Source organism: Alexandromys fortis, unplaced genomic scaffold (genome assembly GCF_014885135.2).
Source record: "Alexandromys fortis isolate MF-2015 unplaced genomic scaffold, M_Fortis_MF-2015_v1.1 scaffold_97, whole genome shotgun sequence".
Classification (NCBI taxonomy): Eukaryota; Metazoa; Chordata; class Mammalia; order Rodentia; family Cricetidae; genus Alexandromys; species Alexandromys fortis.
In genome coordinates, this window is record NW_026067981.1 from 1,062,872 (window position 1) to 1,082,785 (window position 19,914).

The following is a 19,914-nucleotide window of genomic DNA, read 5'->3' on the forward strand; positions in this document are numbered from 1 at the left end:
ATATATCAGCTGATAAAACAGCTTCCCTTTAAACTGAGGCTCTAAAGCCATTATCAAGCTTATTCAGCTTCACTACCCTTACTCCTTATCATGCAGAGATAGGCTTTGTTCAAGCCAGGAACAAACACTTCTGTTCGCTTATCTCCACTAGGACCCTGCCCAGATGGTGGGAAGGGAGAACCCAAGAGCCCCGCACTTCCCACTACAAAGATCTAGCTCTGTCCTCCATCTTGGCCAAGCTTTTACTTAGTTCTTTTTAAGGACCAATTGAGTCTATCCAGACCCAGTCCCACAACCACATCTGTGATGCCTCACCTCGGTGAGACACCTCCTTCAGCAGTCTGGCTTCCGACTGCACCACGTTCCTGTTGCTGAGGAAGATGAGCCGCCGAAAGTACCACCTATCTTCCCCTTGCACATCCTCAATAACATAGTCACCACTCAGGGCACTGTGGTCTTGGTGCTGAACAGTCCGGACTCCAATGTCCCCACCCACAGACAGGAAGGGAACCTGTAGGAGCAGACAGATTGAGGCAAAAACATCATCTCAGTTAAGAAGTGTATGACACTACACACCGCACTTTTGGTTGAGCGTGAGAACTTGCCCCACGCCAAGGACAACAACAGCTCCTCTCTAAACCAGTGCTCTCCTGGGCCTTTAGAGACCAGACCCACTTTAGAAACTCAATGAGGAGCTGGAGAGCTGGCTCAGCAGTTAAGAGCACTGGCTCCTCTTCCAGAGGACCCAGGTTCAATTCATAGCGCCCACACAACAGCTTACAACTGTCTGCTACTCCAGTTCTAGAGTATCGGACACCCTCACACAGGCACACATGCAGGCCAAACACCAATGCACATACGATAAAAATAAAGAGAAACTCTATAATGGTACTCTTATGAGACTGGATGTTCTTTTCTGGTGTGCAGACACACACACAGAGGGAAAAAAAAAACACATACATAAATCTTTTTTTAAGAATGTGAAGAAAAACAACAACAACAAAAAAAAAAACATAGGCCTCCAACCCAGACACAGATGCTATAGTAGTATGGCTTTCTTTGCTCTTTGTGTGTGTGTGTGTGTGTGTGTGTTTCAAGAATTAAACCCAGGGCCTTTTGCACAACAGGCACAACACTGATCTACAACCTCAGCCCCTAGATGGATTCCCCCCCCCCCCCCTCTCTCTCTCTCTCTCTCTCTCTCGGCTGGGAACTTTAACTCTCACCTGACTATGGCTCTCCAAAACTATGGTCAGATTTTAGTCCTAACTTTCTTCTTCAATTTTTTTAAAATATAATTTTAAATTATTATTTTATACGCATTGTGGTGTTGCCTACATGTATGTCTGTTTGAGGGTGTAGGATCTCCTAGAACTATAGCTACAGACAGGTGTGAGCTGCCATGTGGTTGCTGGGAACCGAACCTGGGTCCCCTGGAGGAGCAGCCAGTGCTCTTTGACCACAGAGCAATCTCTCCAGTCCCTTAATCAATTTTTTAAAGTTAGCATACAAAGTAATGAGTTTCTTCATGGCCTCTCTCATGCATTAGACATTATACTTTGTTCTCATGTGTTTTCCTCCCTGATCCTGGCCTTTGGAGGGCTCTTTTTGCCTTCCTAGCTGCTGATGGAACTCCAGGAACCAGCAAGAGCTGCTGCCAAAGTCTGGTACCTGCTGCTGGGGAGGCATCCCGGCCGGGGCCAGCTCCATGACTCTGGTTGATAGCTCTGCTTGAATGCTTTCCATGCCATCATACCGCTGGCCGCGATGAAGAGCCACTGTGACCAACCTCCTGAAGCCTGCGCTGGCTGCCAGCTGCTTCCGGCCCTCGTCCATGCCAAAGAGCCACTCGGTCTCTCGGCCCTGGGGTACTGGAATAGACAAAATTGGTTACAGGGAGCCACAGGGGCAAATGTTCAAGGTCCACAACCAATATGGTCCACATGGCAAAGCCAGTCACTGCTCTGAACAGCTTCCTTCCTGTGACTCCACTGAGACATTATCAATTCCCAAAAGCAGAGCAGCCCATCAAACCTGAAGCAAGACTAAGGGTGATACACGACACAAGTCTTGGGGGTTGGGGGAGACTGGAAGATAGAAAGAAAATGCTGTTTTAGACATGCAGGCCTGATTCTAAGCTGTTTAAAACACAAATAACAGGGGCTGGAGAGAGGGTTTAGTGGTTAAGAGTACTGGCTGATCTTCCAGAGCTACTGAGTTCAATTCCCAGCAACTACATTGTGGCTCACAACCATCTCTAGTGGGATGTGATGCCCTCTTCTGGCATAAAGATGTACATGCAGATAGCACTCAAGCATAAAATAAATAATTTAAAAAAATTTAAGGGCTGGAGAGATGGCTCGGCGGTTAAGAGCACTGGCTGTTCTTCCAAAGGTCCAGAGTTCAATTCCCAGCAACCATATGGTGGCTCACAACCATCTGTAATGAGATTCGGCGCCCTCTTCTGGCGTGCAGGTATACATGGAGGCAGAATGTTGTATACGTAATAAATAAATCTTAAAAATAAATAAATAAATAAAATGGAAGTCAAAAAATATATATATGAAAAAAAAAAGGGGGGCTGAAGAGATGGCTCAGTGGTTAAGAGCATTGCCTGCTCTTCCAAAGGTCCTGAGTTCAATTCCCAGCAACCACATGGTGGCTCACAGCCATCTGTAATGAGGTTTGGTGCCCTCTTCTGGCCTGCAGACACACACAGACAGAATATTGTATACATAATAAATAAATAATTTAAAAAAAATTTAAATAATATAATTCTCACAAAAACAATGGCGCAAGGTAAACATGGCATTATTTCCATTTTCACAAATGAGGAAAGAGAACATAGAACTTAAACTGTTTGTCTAGGTTCATACGGCTAGTGAACGCAAAGCTCGGACTCAGCCCCAGACAGCCTGGCCCGTCGCCATCCTCCTGGCCACTCCACCATTCATTCCCATAGGTAGCTAGTAAAGATTCTGAAATACGTGGAAAGATGGCTTGGTTCTCGAGAAACCAGATTTCCAGCACATGCCCACGGTTTCCTCACTTCTCCATCTCTTCTCATCCCTCCATCCTTCTGGTACCCTCCCTGCTTTCTGCACCTTCATGTGTCACGTGGCAAGCATCATTCCTAAGAGCTTACACTTCCCAACCACACAGACGGTTACATTCCATTCTGCTTACAAGTTATCTGAGGAAAATAAAGCACCCGGGAAAAGTAACATTTTCAGGGGCTTCTCACCAGGAGGTACCTAAACCGGAGCTGGAATCCAAAGAGTCCGCTGCAGAACTTACTCCTCTAGCTGCTACCTTGCACTGTCTCCTTTAGTTAAGTCTGCAGTGGCTTTCCTTCTGGACACAATACACAGGCTAGACAGAACCCGAGCTAGATCTCACAGCTGGCACCAACCAGCCCAGCCTCGCCTCCATCAATGCAAACTCTGAGTAACTAAAATTTCTATACATGTGCAATGAGTCTAAATTTACACTTACTGTGTCCTGCCCACCACCTCCATTTTCAAACTTCATCAAGCCTTTATTTTGGACTATGAGAAGAGCAAACTCAAGTCTAAGAAGGCTGCTGGAGAGCTATTACTCCCTTTTCATCATGTCTTGGCTAATCCCACCTTAAGATAAAAACAGCCATGACATACCCAATCACCAGGACCCAAGCCCAGCCCCGGCCCTGTAAGCCAGCCCTTCCAGGGAAAGACGTGGAGCAATCCCAACTCACTGATAAAAATGGCAAAATGACTGTCCCGCGATGGTTTCACAGTGGGGTTGTCCACCACGTGGAGGGTGTAGCGTGGCTCCCCAGTGTCCCCACTGCACAAGTCCAGAGACACACTCCCCAGCCCAGCCTTGCGGCGCAGCTGACTACACAGCCAAGCATAGTGCTGCCGCTCCCGCACGGCCTCAGCCAGTCCATCGGCACTCTCCAGCCGCACAGGCTTGCCCTGCTCCTGAGTACACAGCTCAAAGATCTGAAGGGCAGAGCCAGGGACTGGCCTGAACTTGGTCATGACGAAGGCAAAGACAGGCAGGGAGAACCGAGGCTCTGCTTCAGACACCTGGTCCTGGCTGCTGGCCACTTGGTGTACCCTCACCATCCACCCCTCCCGAGAGAAGTGACCCACTGCTTTCTTCAGGATGTGAGCCTGCGCCAGGGAGATGCAGAGGTAGCGACCGCCCACCTGCAGGACCCGGCCAACCTCAGCCAGCATCCTGTCCACCCGCTGCAAGGTCTGCTCCTCCTCGTCTGTCAGGACAGCATCCAGCGTGCCCTTGTCCAACACCACCTGGAATGTGGCGTCAGGAAACTCCATCTGTGTCATGTCCATCTTCAAGAAGCTCATGTGGGGGCGTCGGCTGGCATTGCGCTCCTTCATCTGCTTGATGACCACCTCACTGATGTCAATATTCACGATATCTTGATAGCCCACATCATACAGTTGCTCACTGAGCTCTGAGTTGCCACAGCCAATCACAAGCAGCTAGAGAAAAAAACAAAAATCATGTACAAAATAGAAGGGACCAAGGCAAAGGCAAGCTCTTTGACACTTCAGAGGGGAAAGTCTCTCACCTTGCCTATTTTGTATTCTCAAAAGACAGAGCAACCACGGTAAGGAGAAAGCAAGGCTACAACTAACTCTAGATGCCATCTTGGAACTACCGATACAGGTATGTGCAACCCTGGGCCCAGTGCAGCCATGACTACAGTTCAAAACAAATCCTAAGTATTCTTAAAATGTGTGTTTTTTGCAATTATTTCACTGTGCCACTTGATTGCATGGTTCTCAAGTGTGAGCCTTGGAAATGAGAACCTTGCATTACGATGTCAAAAGCTAGACACACCTGGGAGGAATTCACTAATCAAAACAGTAGTTTGTTACAAGAAAGGTCATGTGAGAACAGGTTTTGTGGTGTGTGCTATTCAAAACTGAATGTGGGGCTGGAGAGATGGCTCAGAGGTTAAGAGTACTGACTACTCTTCCAAAGATCCTGAGTTCAATTCCCAGCAACCACATGGTGGCTCACAACCACCTGCAATGAGATCTGGTGCCCTCTTCTGGTGTGCAAGAATACACCCAGGCAAAACACTGTATACATAATAAATAAATTTTAAAAAAAAACTGAATGTGTGGCTGGAAAGAACACTCAGTAGGTAAGAGCACCTAAGGTTGTTACTGAGGACCCAAGTTCAGTTCTCTGCACCCATATGGCCCAGCTCACAGCGCCTGTTCTGGGAACTTGGATAGCCCCCTTCTGGCCTTCACGGCTCCTGTATTCACATGATGTATATAAACTCATGCAGGCAAACACACATATGCATCGTCAAATAAATGAGTAAATCTTTTTTTAAAGTCTGTAGGAAGTTTCCAAACATGCCAGTTGCAATATCGATTTACGGTTAAAAATGGAGCCTGACATAACGATTTCCATGCGCTCATGCTTTCCGTGTCCCCGGACAATAAACTCCGGTTTATGAGATTTCCAAATCTGCCCCCATCACAGATTCCATCTCAGGATATTTAGCTAGTTTTCTGAAGCCAAACGTAAAAGCCCAAGTTACTGTCTCTCTCTGCAGCCTAATCTCCCGTTCATCTTTCATAATTCTGGTGTCACCATCTCTGCAGGGAAAAGCATCTTTCGGTGAGACGTGACTAAGCTCTGGTGTCAGACAGATCTGACTTTAAATCTCCATTTGACAACCTACTATGTGTGACCTTCAACATTCACCTGTAAAAACAAGTGCCCCTGAATTTGCTAAGAATAAAAAAACTGCACATGCCAGACGGTACGTTTTCCTCCCTGCCGCCAATACAACCCCACCTCTTCCACGGCTACCACTAAACTTGGAACGTTGAGCTGTCAGAGTGTGTGCAGTTTATATCACTGCTCCCGTGGCTTGAGTGTCGGGCACAACGTCTGAAACCTGATAAGCACCCAGCAATGACTGAATAAACACACCTATCAACAAAGCCAGACGGTGCTGCGTATGCCACACTTGGGCACAGCGACACAAGACCCCTTCAGACTACTGACGAAGTCACCATTCCAAATACGGTGAAGACAGAAAAGTTTCTCTGCTTAGTAGACCAGGCTGGCCTTGAACTCACAAGATCCTCCTGCCTCTGCTAGGATTAAGGGCAGGCGCCACCGTGCCCGGCTCAAGGATCAGATTTTAACTGAAAGGTTTAAATGGCTATTTTAAAGTTGTCATTTGGCCAAAATGCTGCACGGAGTCCTGAACTGTGGATTCGAGCAGGATACCCACGCCTGCCTGTCTCCTAAGGTTAGGACTGCCATCTTCAGTCCCCACAGAAGAATTCCTGGCAGCACGTCGTACCTTTTCCCTGGGCTTGATGTATTTGTGCAGCACTTCACAGAGTTCCAGGTAGGTTCCATACCATTCGAAAGATTTCTTCCCTCGCTGTTGGAAGAACTTCTCCCAATAGTCAACAGAGCCAAACTCCTTGGAGCTTTTAGGTAAAAGATTCATGTTCCCACGGCGAGGTGCGTCTCCGAGACTACTCCTGGTGACAGATCATGAAGGGGACTCAACCCAGGAAGCCCCGAGAAGCAGCCGCGGGAATCTCAGCCACTACAGACGGCATCGAATCGTTCCACACTCAAAACCCAGCCGAACACCCCTACGCGGCACACGCACGCGCGCGCCGCCCCCTTCTCTGCACCCTCAGTCCGCGCCGCACGTGCAACAAGCCCCAGACTCGGGCTGCTGCTCTCAGAACCAAGCAACCACATCCGGGTAAGATGCCTCGGGATTGGTCTGGCGCCCATACCAGACCGGCACCTCATTGGCCATTGAGTCTCATTTCTGGCACTTCATTGGTTGCTCGTAGGCGCCGTGCGCTTTACCCAAGGCGACTCGAGTGGGCGGGACTTCCTGCCAGAGTCCGGGCGGAAGAGGCCTACTGCCGGGAGCCGGGAGCGGCTGCGCGCGCAGCCACAGAGGCCTCTGGGAGACTGCGCTCCGTCGCCGGCTGAGGGCGTGCGAACCTTAGGAGCTCGTTTAGCAGATGGTTCTGGATCAGGAGCAGGAGGCTCTCTTGTTCAAGAGGACGTAAGCTTTGGGTTGCACGTGCCTTTCTGTCGTCTCAGTCCTGCACAGCCCAGCGCTGTTCCCTTCTGCATCTCCTCTTCCCGGATCTATTTGCCACCGTTCTTGGTTAGCTCAGAAGGCAATGACTACTTTCTCTGCCCCAAAATACAGGGCTTCGCTATCAACACTGTAACAACGTAAAATTTCAGGAGGAAAGACTAGCAACCGATAATACAGAGGCGCCTCCTGAACCCTTTTCCCCACCCCTTAAAACACAGTAGCCAAACTGAAGATTCGTTTTGTTAGGGGCTTCCTTCAATTGTCCTTCTGATGTCAGCTGTAAAGGTATATTTTATGTGTCCGATAAGCATGTCATCCTTCCAGATGCTCGTTTTATGAAAATATTCCAAGGAGGTTCCTGGTGAAGGACGGTTTTGAAAAGACGATGGAAGAAACAGCTCTCACGATAAAGGAGCAAGAGAGGTGGTTTATTCTGGATGCAAATATGGGTGATCATGGTCCATAGGTTCCTCGAATACCATAGTCCCATGAGGTGGCAGTTTCATGGACTTTTTATAGCAACAACACAAAGTAGTAAAATAACACACTTCCAAATATCTTGATGGGTATATTGTGAGATATTTAAAACCAAGCAGGACAAACTAGATGTCTGTTCCTACTTCCCAGAGGCTTTACATAATGGTCACAAAAGGTGTGAAGTCATGCACAGAGGACACTAAATAGCTATTAAGGAGGCACATTTCAACTCCTTCACATTGAAGCTGCAATCAGTGAGTCTTTGAGGACACAGCTTGCAGCATTTCTTGTTCACAGTCTACACACAGCACTAGCTCAGACGCTGAACACTTAGAGTAGACATAATGTTTAAAGTAATCTTCAAGCATTTCATAATCATCCACTGGACTTTAATTGAAAATTTTTTCATCTGATATATTCTGATCATGGTTTCTCCTCCCCCAACTCCTCCCAAATCTTCCCCATGATACTCCCACCCTTTAGCAAGCAAACAGGCAATAATACCCAGAATAAGAAAGAAAGAAAGAAAGAAAGAAAGAAAGAAAGAAAGAAAGAAAGAGAAATTAAAAAACAACAACAGAAAAAACATACACACACAAACGTCCCGTCAAAACACAAAATTGAAAACCATAATATACAGGCAAAAGACCTATAAGGCAAAAAAAAATGTCCAAACCAAGCAATATGAGATTTTTTAAAAAGTCTACAAAAATACCCTTTAGTTTGTTTTGTTGGCCATCTATGCTGGGCATGGGGCCTAACCTTAGTGTGGTTAATATAACCAATTAGATGCCATTGGAGAAAATTGATTTTTCCTTTGCAAGCTGGTATCAACTGCAGATAACTTCTTGATCAGGTCCACTTACCCCACTCAGGGCTGGGCTCCCACATGGCTTGGACCTGTACAGGCTCTGTTCATGCTACCTTTGTCTGTGAACTCACGTGCGCATCAGTCCTGTCGTGTCCGGAAGACAGTTTTCTCGGAGTCATCTGTCCCCTGTGTCTCTTAAACCATGTGCCTTCTCTTCTGCATAGCTCCCTGAGCCGTGAAGAGAAGAGTTTGATGAGGTTGTTCCATTTAGGACTCAGTATCCAAAATCTCTCAGACTCTGCACATTGTCTAGTTGTGGGTCTGTGTCAGTTCTCATCTACTTCAGGAGGAAGCATCTCCGACGGTGACTGAGCAAGGCACTGATCTATGGTTATAGCAGAATGTTCTTAAAAGTCATTTTATCAGTATGTTCCTTTAGCAGAGCAATAGGTTTTGGTTTTCCCTTAGACCCATAACCTATCCAAGTCTATGCTTCATGGCCACCAACAGTATCAGGCATGAATTTCATCTCTTGGAATGGGCCTTAAATCCAGTCATACAGTAATTGATTTCTTCCACAGCTTTTGTGCACTAGCATATCTTGGAGACAAGTCACTGCCATAGATTGTAGGGTTTGTAGCTGGGTGGGTGGTTACCTTTCTCTAGTAGCACGCAGAGTACCTTCCAGGATCACGAACACTAGTCATTAAGGGTGAAGGCTCCCATGGGACTTCTCAAAACAATAGATTGGTTAGTTGCTCCATCACCACCCCAGCAAAGTTTTGATCCTTTAGTTCAGTGGTGAGACCCAGAGATCTGTGCTTCTAAGAAGTTGCCAGATGATGCTCTAGGGAGATGTCATCCCTGAGCTAGTATCAGATCCTTCCAGGAATGCCCCTTCTAATGCTATCATTCCAAGACCACACTTTGAAAACCACTGCTTCAAATTCTAATTAAGTGATAAGGAAAAATGAAGATGGTGTAAGACTGGATAGAAAGGTGGAACAAATTATGGGGACTTGAGGAAAAGAAGCCCCAAAGCCCCTCCCTTTGGAATGTGGTCCTGTTTTCTAGCTGAAAATCACACACAAAACAAAATGAAACAAAAAACCTTAACACAAATGAAGGCCAGAATTAACTAGTGAGATTATGCTAGTTTTCCTAAAGATATATCAAACAAGAATGTGAAAAACAACATGCTTACATAGGGCCAGGTCATTTAAAACCTTGGTTTAGCCACGTCAGCACTCCTCTCTCCTTTCTAAAGCAAACACCATGTGGCATAAAGCTGCCCTAAAAATTCATTTATAAGAAATTCCTTAAGGTAAGGAAAATAAACTAGCTCATAGTTCTGTACATAATTCTACAGCTCTGCCTAATCGTTACTGCTTGTAAATTATATCCTTTGAGAAATGGAACAGCCATAAAGTCACATTATATAGTCTTTGTAAACACACTTAAGTGGTACTCTCTTAAGAAGGCCACATCCACACTTGGGTATATTCTGGGCATTTCTTTCTAAAAACCAGTGCTTCAATCTAAATTGTACATATCTACCATTTATACATGATAAATTCACTTTTCCTTCACTCTGACTTGTCTTGAAATTCTTTTCTGAAAAGTAGTCAAGAATCAGTGTTACCTAAGTGGAAGTCCCTAAGGATCAGAACTCGTCAGGTCATCGGTGGCAGTTCTGGGATATGTCTCCTCACCATTGCTGATACTTTTAGCTCCGCAATTTCAAAGGTTAATTTTTTTAAAATCCCCTACAAGTAACATGAAGGAATATTTGTCTCCTGCTTCACTCCCTCCGTTCGCGTTGTTCCCTCCACCCAAACCTTTTCCTAGTACATCACACAAGGTCCCAATCAGGGAGGGGTGGGGCCTTTTTGAAATCCTTTTTAGGAGTCAAGGACATCACTTGTGCTTGAAAAACTACACAACTCCAACGAAGCTGAGCAGCATCCACCAGTGCAAGGCTTTGTCAGTTCAGTAAGTGTTTGGAATGTCTAATAAGAGCTATCATCTACAGAAAAGTAGCACAGATCAAATTATAGATAAGTGATAAGCAAGACAGTCGTATGAAAGACGTTAAATGGTTGCAAAAATATCTGCAGTAGGAGTAGTGATGCTTTACAGGAAAAATAAAACAGATTCCTACAGCAGAGACCTTTGAGGCCTCTTTTCTAACCCAAGGGTAGGCCAGAGAAGGCTTCCCTGGGAAAGGAGGAAAGAATCTGTACTATGCTTCAGTCCGTGCTGCTTACCTTATTTTGTCTCAATAAGAGCATGCATACATAGAGGAGGAGGCAGTTCACCCTCTGGAGCAGTGGTTCTCAACTTCCCAATGCTGCAACCCTTTAATACAGTTCCTCATGGTGTGGTCACCCCCAACCGTAAAATTATTTCATTGCTCCTTCATAACTGTAATATTGCTGTTATGAATCATAATGTATATATCTGATATGCACGATATCTGATATGCAACCCCCAAAGGAGTTTTGACCCACTGATGTGGGAGTGTCATATATCAATCTGTTGATTTCATTGGTTAAGTAATAAACACACTGCTTGGCCTCATAGGTTAAAGCATTGGTGGGAGGAGTAAACAGAATAGAATTCTGGGCAGAAGAGGAAGTGAGGTCAGACTCTGCTCTGCTCCCGGAGAGACCCAACAGCTCTGCTCTCTGGAGCAGAGACACCAGGATGGACGGAGGCTAGATTCTTCCCGGTAAGCGCACCTTGGGGTGCTTACACACATCATTAGAAATGGGCTAGTCCAGGTGCAAGAATTAGCCTGTAAGGGCTAGAGTTCATGGGCCAAGCAGTACTTAACTGAATACAGTTTGTGTGTTGTTATTTCGGGCATGAGCTAGCCAAGCGGCCGGGGTGTTGGGGACGCAGCCCCGCCGCTCTTATTTCAACAGACCCACGGTCTGAGAACCGATACTCTAGAGGCCTCCAAGGAATTCTGGCTGTTTCTTTCCTACTCTTCTTATCTCTACTCTTTCTGTCAAGAGCATGACATCAGAAAAGGCAATAGAAGTACTGTCTATTCAGATCTAAGTTTTGGATTCTTACAAACTGCCCCCAAAGGGTGATTACTGTTGCAGTATGTCTCATATCAAAAATGTATGACTTATCTATTGTCATATGTGCTGGCCTCCTTTCTTCAATCCAAAGAAAGCAATAACAACCAGAACAGTTTTACATGGTAGAGATTTGCTAAAATGCAATCATAAATTTTAGAATATTTTAGAATATTCTGTAGCTCAGATTCTCTCACTAGTCTTTACTGATCTGAAACACTTCTTGCACGATTTAACTATGATATATAACTAATAAGCATGGGTTATCATTAATCCCGTTAAAGTTAGATGTTAAAATTCTTTGTTGTGTTAGTATTCCCAGACTGATCACCTCTATGATTTAAAATGAAGAGTAAAAGGCTGGAGACATGGTTCAGTGGTTAAGAGAGCTAGCTCCTTTCAAAGAGAACTCGGGGTCAGTTTCCAGCAACCCATATGGTAGCTCAAAACCATCCATAACTCCAGTTCCAGGGGATCTGATGCCCTTTTCTGACTTCATATGCACCAAGCACATATGTTGTACATATACATACAAGCAGATGAAACACGGAAGTACAGGAAATAAATCTGAGTTTAGATAAATTCATTCAACACTGTTTAGTTTACTCACAAAAATAGAAATCTAGACCTCTGGGTATATAATTTGCATGTTATTCTTACTCAGTTATAATATGCACATGAGATTTTGCTAGCAATATTCAAAACTACTTGGTGTGGCAATTAACTAAGAAATAAGAAATAAGAAATTAAATGTGCTTCTGACTATTTGGGGGAGGTTAATAAAGGATGGAAGAAAATGTGTGGCAGGCAGAATAATGTTCCCCTAAATACGTCTAAATCCTAATGCCCCAGAATCTGTGAATCAGTTGGCACAGAAGAGTTAAGGTTGTTGTGGTAGTTTGAAAGCAATTGACCCCCATAATCTCATACGGAATGGCACTTTTAGGAGGTGTGGCTTTGTTGGAGTGGGTATGGCCTTGTTGGAAGAAGTGTGTCACTGTTGGGGCAGGCTTTAAGGTTTCCTATACTCAGAATACCACCCAGTGTCTCAGTTGACTTCCTGTTGCCTACAAAATGCAGGGCTCTCAGCTATTACTTTAGCACCACATCTGCCTGCACGCCACCATGCTCCCTGCCATGCTGATGATAACAGACTGAACCTCTGCAACTGTAAGTGAGCCCCACCCACCCCAACTAAATGTTTTCCTCTATAAGAGCTTCTGTGGTCATGGTGTCTCCACAGCAACCGTAACTCTAAGACAGCTGTGGACACAATTAAGGTTGCTAATTAGCTTGTATTAAAACCAGGAGATTAGCCTAGATTACCTGCGTGAATCAGTGTGCTGGTGGCATGACAGGAATTGGTCTGTCCGTCTGTCTTTGACAATGGAAGAAGGAATCCAGAAGCCAAGGAAAGCGGGCAGCCTCTGGAAGCTGGGAAGGGAGACTAAGCAGATCTCTCCTACAGGGCAGGGAGAAGGAACACAGCCCTGCTGACATGTTTTTGTGGTCCATAGAAATGCATGTCAGGCTTCTGATCTTTGCGACCGAAAGATAATACGCTTACATTGTTCACAGTACTTATTATTTTGGTCATTTATTGCAGAGGCAATGAAAAACCAATACATAAACATAAACTGGAGAATGCGTATGCTTGGGGTAAAAGTTTACAGAGAGAAGAAAGCAGCATCGGGTCAAACTAGAAAATGAGTTAAAAAGCAGGCTTTAGCTTTCTGCTTCAGTCCTTTAACTTGAACCTACCGGGCCACAAGAGGCTTACAGAGAACCAGGACCACGGTAGTCGGGAAGACATGATCCAAGAAATGTTCTCTGGAGGGACGGAAGAGTTTCATGACTTCCTGGGAGGAAATGAAAGACTGAGGGATTCAAAATGGTACCCATGTTGGCCTTAGGATAACTGGGAAACTAGTCCGTAGAAAGCACCAGGAGAAAAACAGTCATTTATAGAACCGATACTTGAAAGGAATTGAAAAGTCCCTGTGCTATTGGAACCCAGAGGCAGATGTAAAAGTTGGTCTTCCCAAATGTCCATGCCCTCTCATGTTTAGTTGCAACCAGTGGGAGGCACTGGTCCAAGGTCTGAAAACATAAAAGGGATAAAGAGAATTCTCCATGGTATACAGGGAGTGGCTCGTCTCATACTGGAAAGTATTTCGTGGACTTGTTTTCTACACTTGAGTTGAGAAATGAATGGTCTCCTGTGTCTTGCAATAATGGAAGGCAGGCATAACAACCTAGAGTGATTTCATGCCATTTTATTGCTGGGTGTCAACACTTTCTTGAGGATACTGTTGGCCTGAGAAGTTATTCCCAAGCTAAAACTGCGGTCCTCGGATGGGAATAACGGTAGTACCGTTTCCGGTTTGGATAGCTCTCATAATTTGCCAAGAGCTTTTCTTATATAACTGTTTGGATTCATGGTAAAGTGATTCAGAGCTGCTAAATTAAATTTACATTAGCAGAACTGACCTTTCTGATGAGAAGAACTTGCCAGACTTATTAAGGATTAATTAGCATCTTCCTGGGAGATGGTGACACACCAATTACCACACACACATAATTGATAATAAACTCTAATTGCTGGAAAATAAATGAAGAAAATTATACCTTTGTCTGATTGAGTTCACTCATAATTGCCTTAGGTATTACATTTACCTCCCAGCATTCTCATTGTTCAGTAGTTTCTTCTGTCTACCAAATCTGTAGCTATACAATTTTGCTCGTAAGTATGGTCTAATGAAGAATTCCCACTCACTTTGATGGGGAGAGTTAAGCTCATAGGAAATGGGCAAGTTGTTTTCTTTTAAGCCTGGAACAGTGACTTTAGAAAAGCTGGAAAGATGGAGAGAGTAGAGAATGGCCCTGAGGTCAGTATCTATACCTGGTGTGTGGAAGCCCTACATGAAGGGGCTCACAGGCCTTCCTTTTGGGTTCTATGTACAGCTTAGATATTGGGGAAGATTCAATGGTACACTGTAACAATGTGTTCTCCATAATTTTTTTTTATAATCCAGTTCCTGTGCAAGAAAAAAAGGCATCTTGAAAACAACTTATTTTTCTTCAAAACTGTAGCACTCGGCACTCTGAACCATGAGCATCTCAAGTGTCGCATTTTAGGGGGTGATCTCTGTCCTCAGCCCATAACAAAATACTTTCCACAACCAAAGGAATGGATTTTAAAATAGAATTCAATAAATAAAATTCACTGAAATGCTCCACCCAAAATATTAATCTTAAATTTCTGATCCAGCATCCTCAAACAAACAAACCCAAAATTCCCTTTAGTCCAATGTAATCTTTCTCCAAGACAGAAACTCCTTTCTTGCCATAAAGTGGCTGCGGTACAAGAGCGTTCTTTTCCGAAGAAGAATCTCAATTTATGGCGCCAAAACCCTAATGAGCCACATCTCCCAATAATGCATCTTTCAGTTGGTTCGGTTTTGGTTGATCAGCTGGGTCTTTTGGTTTTGTTTTGTTTGTTGTTTTGTTTTTAACAATGTTTCACTCTGTAGTCCTGGCTGGACTAGAACTCTTCATGTAGCCCAAGTGGACTGCAAAGTGACATTAATCCTGCTCTAGCCTCAAGAATGCTAGGATTACAGGTGTGAGCTCCTGACCTGGCTTGAATAGTGTGTCTTTATCTGCATTTCTCTGACATGTGGTTTAAAGGTTATAATATTTAAAATATTTTAAGAATTGAAATATATATGTATATATGTGTTTTATACACACACACAGACATAACCAGTAGGTTTTAGTATGTTTGTGCTCCTTTGCTCTTATCACCACCACCTGTCCTGGAACAATTTCATTAACCTCAAGGTGAAATTCCCTACCTTAGTCCTGGCCATCCCTCCATCTTCTCTATTTACTTTGCCTCCATAGATTTACATACTCTGCGCATGTCATAAAAATATAATCATAACATGTGGTCTTTTGTGTTTGTCTTCTTTCACTTAGCATGTTTCCAAGACTCATCTTTGATGTAGCATGTATCATCAGTATCCCATTCTACTCTGTGGCTGAAGAAGATGGGTATTAACTTTTCCACTTTGAGCTATTATGAACAATGCTGCTGTGAACATTGACACACAAGCATTTTTATGAAGCTGTATTTTTTTTTATTAAGATACACACCTAGGAGTGAGAATGCTGGATTACGTGGTCATAATGATTATCTTAAAGAATAAGTCTGATGGGCTTGATCCAGAAAAGCAAGTTTTCTTCCATTAGGAGTACATATTACATAAAGAAAATCCTACCATAAAAGAAGATTCTACCATAACAAATACTGAGAAGTAAAGAGAGAGGAGCTCAGGATAGCTAAGGCAGGAAGGCCAATTGTAAATTCAGCACTTAGTGTCCTCCAAACACCAGGACAGATTTAAAAGTACATAGGACAAAAGGTGGAGGTTCACAGAGTTAACAGTTTAGAGGGAAAGACGAGGAAAGAGCAAGAAAGGGACCAGAAGTGACAGCACACTTGGGGAGAAGAGGCAGGCAAATCTCTGTGAGTTCGAGGCCAGCCTGACCTGTATGAGGAGCTCCGAGACAGCCAGGGCTACAGAGAGACCTTGTCTCAAAGAAACAAATAAAAAACAAAAAAGCAAGAAAAGTAAATAATAGTAAAATAAATGCATTATCTCTCTGAAAAGTTGCAAAGAAGCCACTGTCAAGTTTTTCCCTTTTCTCTAAGTATAAACCTGCTCACGACGCTCTCTGGTTGTTAACTTGGGACACCCTAACGTCCCTTCAGGATCCTATCTCATCTCCCACTGTGCTCCTTGTTAACCACGCTCCATCAGCCTCCTCGTTTCTCATAAATATCAAAATCCTCCTGAGTATTGAGAATCCTGTTGTAAAAGAATGAAGTTGGTTTCCTGTCTTAATCACATACAAAACTTAACTCAAAATGAAGGACCCAAAACTACAAAACAAAGGAGGAAAGCTTCAGGCCGTCAAATTTGGCAGGGGTGTCTTAGATACACCTCAAAAAACATTAACAACAAAAGCAAAAATGGACAACTTTGAAACTCCTGTACATGAGAACAATCAATCAACAAAGTTAAGGGACAACCTAAAGGACAGGACGCAATGCTAAAAATCATAGCTAATTGGAATTAATATCTAGAACATATGAACAACTCATATAATTCAACAGCAACAGGCTGTTTTGTAAAAAAAAAGACAAAAGTCTTGAATATATATAATGCTCCACATCACTAAATAAAATATAAATCAGACCTATAAAGCCAGATGTGGTGGCACAAACCTGTATCATTGATGAGAAGGAAGTTGTCAAGAACCAGACCAGCCTAGACTGTGCCACAAGGTCCTAGCTTAAGAGAAAATAAAAACCATTAAATATTCACAAGATGACAGCAGCAGGAAGAGAATATAACAAATATGGAGGTGTGGGGAAATCGAAACTCATCTGCACCGTTGGTGGAAAGAGACAACGGACCGGTCAGAGAAGTTTCTCAAGTTTACAAAGTTATTGTAGGATCCAGCAAGCTCACCTCAGGGTCTATATCCAAAAGAAAAAAGCAAAAGAAAAAAAATGACTTTTTAAAGAGTATTTCTTTTTATTTGTGTGTGTGTGTGTGTGTGTGTGTGTTATGTAGCAGAGTGCTCAGAGAAACCAGAAGATGGCGTCAGATTCCCTGAAGTTGGAGCTACAGGTAGTTGTGATCTGCCAGACATGGGTGCTGACCACTGAACTCGGGTCCTCTGCACCTGCTGACCATATCTCTAGGTTAAGGAAAATGCGGAGATACATAACTAGCATGCCCACAATAGCAGTAGTCTCAATGGGCAAGGAGAAGCACCAGAAGTGCTTCTAACAGACAAATGGATCAACAAGAGCGGCACATTTATACAGTGGAATGCCACTGAATAAGTGGGCAGATACAACACAGTGTATAGTGCCACAGAATGTCATTCAGCCTACGAAGAAGGAATGCCTGCCACATGCTCAATGACACTGAGCTATGTGAAACAAGCCAGCCACAAAGGGACAAATCCTGCGTGATCCCACCTATATGTTGTACCTGTCATGGTCACACGCACACAAATATTAGGCAGACTTGTGAACTGGGTATGAGCGCACATGCCTGTAGTCCCAGTATTTGGGAGGAGGGGCAGGAATTCAGGGTCACCCTTGGCAATTTAGAAACCCTGAGGACAGCTTGGGTGGCATGAGATTCTATCTCAAAGTCAGGGTGAGCTTGAGGAGGGGGCAGAAAGGTCGAATTATGGTTGCTGGAGTTGGGTACCAGAGGGATGTTGTCAATCAGTACACAGCTTGAATTTTGCAATTTACAAAGGTTCTAGAGGTCTGATGCCCAACATATGAGTGTAGTTATCGATGAAAACCACATCCTTCAACATAATAAAGATGGAAAGTTTTATACGGCTTTGAGCACAATGCTCAAAATAATATTCTTTCCTAATGCCACATTCTTTCCTGCCTAGTGGCCTTTGCTGTCCTTTCTGCCTGGAACATTCTCTCCCTTGTTTTTCACATGGCTGGAGTCTTTTATACTTTTAGTCAGCTGAGATGTTTTCTACTTAGAGGTATCTCCCTCAGAAAAGCTTCTCTTTTTTTCTTTTCTTTTTCCTCTCTGGTATTACTGTCTATCATTTCCTGTTTTCTAAATATTTGTAGCAATGTGTGATTAGTCAGTGTATTTATTTCTGCTGGTCTACTGGAGTACGTGAAGGGACCAGTCCTGCAGACCCAAAGCTGCAGGATCTCCAGGGTAACACCCGGTTTTGGTGTTACACCCTCGGTACAGTTCGCGCGCAGCTGTACCGAATGCGAGTCCGGGCAAGGGCCTGGAGATTGAACACAAGAGACAGAGACCAGGGTCATTCGATAGGAGATCAAGCGAATGCCGTTTATTCAGACTTGGGGAAGCCCTTTTCTACCTAACTGCAGCACAAAGATCTCTCCGCCCAGGAAGGTGGGAAATTACCATATTAACAATGGAGAAGATTGCCTGCAGCTAAATCACCAGGTGGGGCAGGGATAGCACGGAAACACACAGGAAGCTTAGTTAACTGATAACAAACTGTCCCCGCCAATGCACCCCAGGAATAAGGGAGACCAGGCGCCCACACTCCAGGACACAGAGCAACAACAGGATGTCCAAGAGGAGTCCCAGTGAGGGCCCAGCATCGATAGATAGTGTAGTTCAGAGGCCTGGACAAGGACTCTTGGCAATGAGCACCTGCAAGTAAAGATGTATGGACACAAGGGTTTACTGTGAGACTCACTGTGTCACACTGCAGTTTCCATGATGAGACTGCCCCTCCCCCCACTTTTCTCTTTTTCTTTTCTTTTCTCTCTTAAATTTTATTGGGGGCAGCACTGCAAGGGCAGAAGGCAGATATACAAGAGCAGGAAATGAATGGGATCAAGAAGCATGATGTGAAAGACACAAACAACAAATAAAAAGTTTTTTAAAAATCAAATAGTGTCACTCCCTGGTGACTAAGAATTCAAATATATGACCCTATGGGGGCTGTTCTTATTTGAAGCACCACAGAAAGGAATCTGTAATTCCAGTAAAATTTAAATTGGCGGCTTCTATTCCTCCCTTGCTAACCAAAATACTTCTAAAAGATCAGTAGTGGCCTGGAATTCAATAAATCTAATTGCTTTTCTAGTATTTTATTTTCTCTTAGGTTTTGACACTAATAGCCACTCCTTTCCACTCCATGGGGGCAGCGGGAGAGTTTCGGGGATTAAACCCTGCCAGACGAGTCTCTACCATTCTCCCACACTCCTCTATTTTTAATTTGTTTTCCTTTTTTTTTTTTAAGTGTTAGGGCTAGACCCCAGACCCCGGAGCAGGTTAGGTAAGCATTTCCCAGCCTTCTTTCTTTGTGTGCACGTGTTTTGTTTTGCATTGCTGAGGCAGTCCTTGCTATGCACTCTCAGACTGGCCTTAACTTTATTTATCATCCTTTGCCTCAGCCTCTCAAGTGTTGTGATTGGTTTCAGGTATGTACCACCAAGCCCAGCTCGTCTTATTTAAACTGTCCTGTCTCAACTGCTCTGTACAAGTTTGATTATTGACAGCTATTCACCCTTTCACCCCACATGCTAACAGTCTCTCTGTCTCTCTCTCTTTCTCTCTGGGGCTTTTGAGACAGGGTTCCTCTATGTAACAGTCCTGATTGTCCTAGAACCCACTTAGTAGACCAGGCTGGCCTCGAACTCACTGAGATCCACCTGCCTCTGCCTCCCAAGTGTTGGGATTAAAGGCTAAAGGCGTGTGACACCACCGCCCGGTGACACTCATTCTCTTAATTGCTGCTCTTTTCCTTTGCTGTGATTTGGATATGGCTTGGGTATGCTTCACAGGAGTCCTGTGTTAGTCCTC

The 19,914-nt window shown here is 44.2% G+C and overlaps 1 protein-coding gene across 2 annotated transcripts in view; it reads right to left on the minus strand.

Moving 5' to 3' along the window:
• The window catches only part of Mettl13 (methyltransferase 13, eEF1A N-terminus and K55), a 36,471-nt gene that overhangs the window by 10,256 nt on the left and 6,301 nt on the right, over positions 1 to 19,914 (minus strand). Inside the window, exons 1-4 of one of the 2 annotated variants that reach the window (XM_050158292.1) lie at positions 6,353 to 6,746; positions 3,737 to 4,496; positions 1,672 to 1,871; positions 316 to 511 (exon numbers count right to left, since the gene is read on the minus strand). In XM_050158292.1, the coding sequence (XP_050014249.1) occupies positions 316 to 511; positions 1,672 to 1,871; positions 3,737 to 4,496; positions 6,353 to 6,505 (1,309 nt within the window). In that variant the 5' untranslated portion in view covers positions 6,506 to 6,746. Of the gene's footprint in view, positions 1 to 315; positions 512 to 1,671; positions 1,872 to 3,736; positions 4,497 to 6,352; positions 6,747 to 19,914 lie in introns of those variants that run through there. The other variant, XM_050158293.1, reaches the window with a different exon arrangement.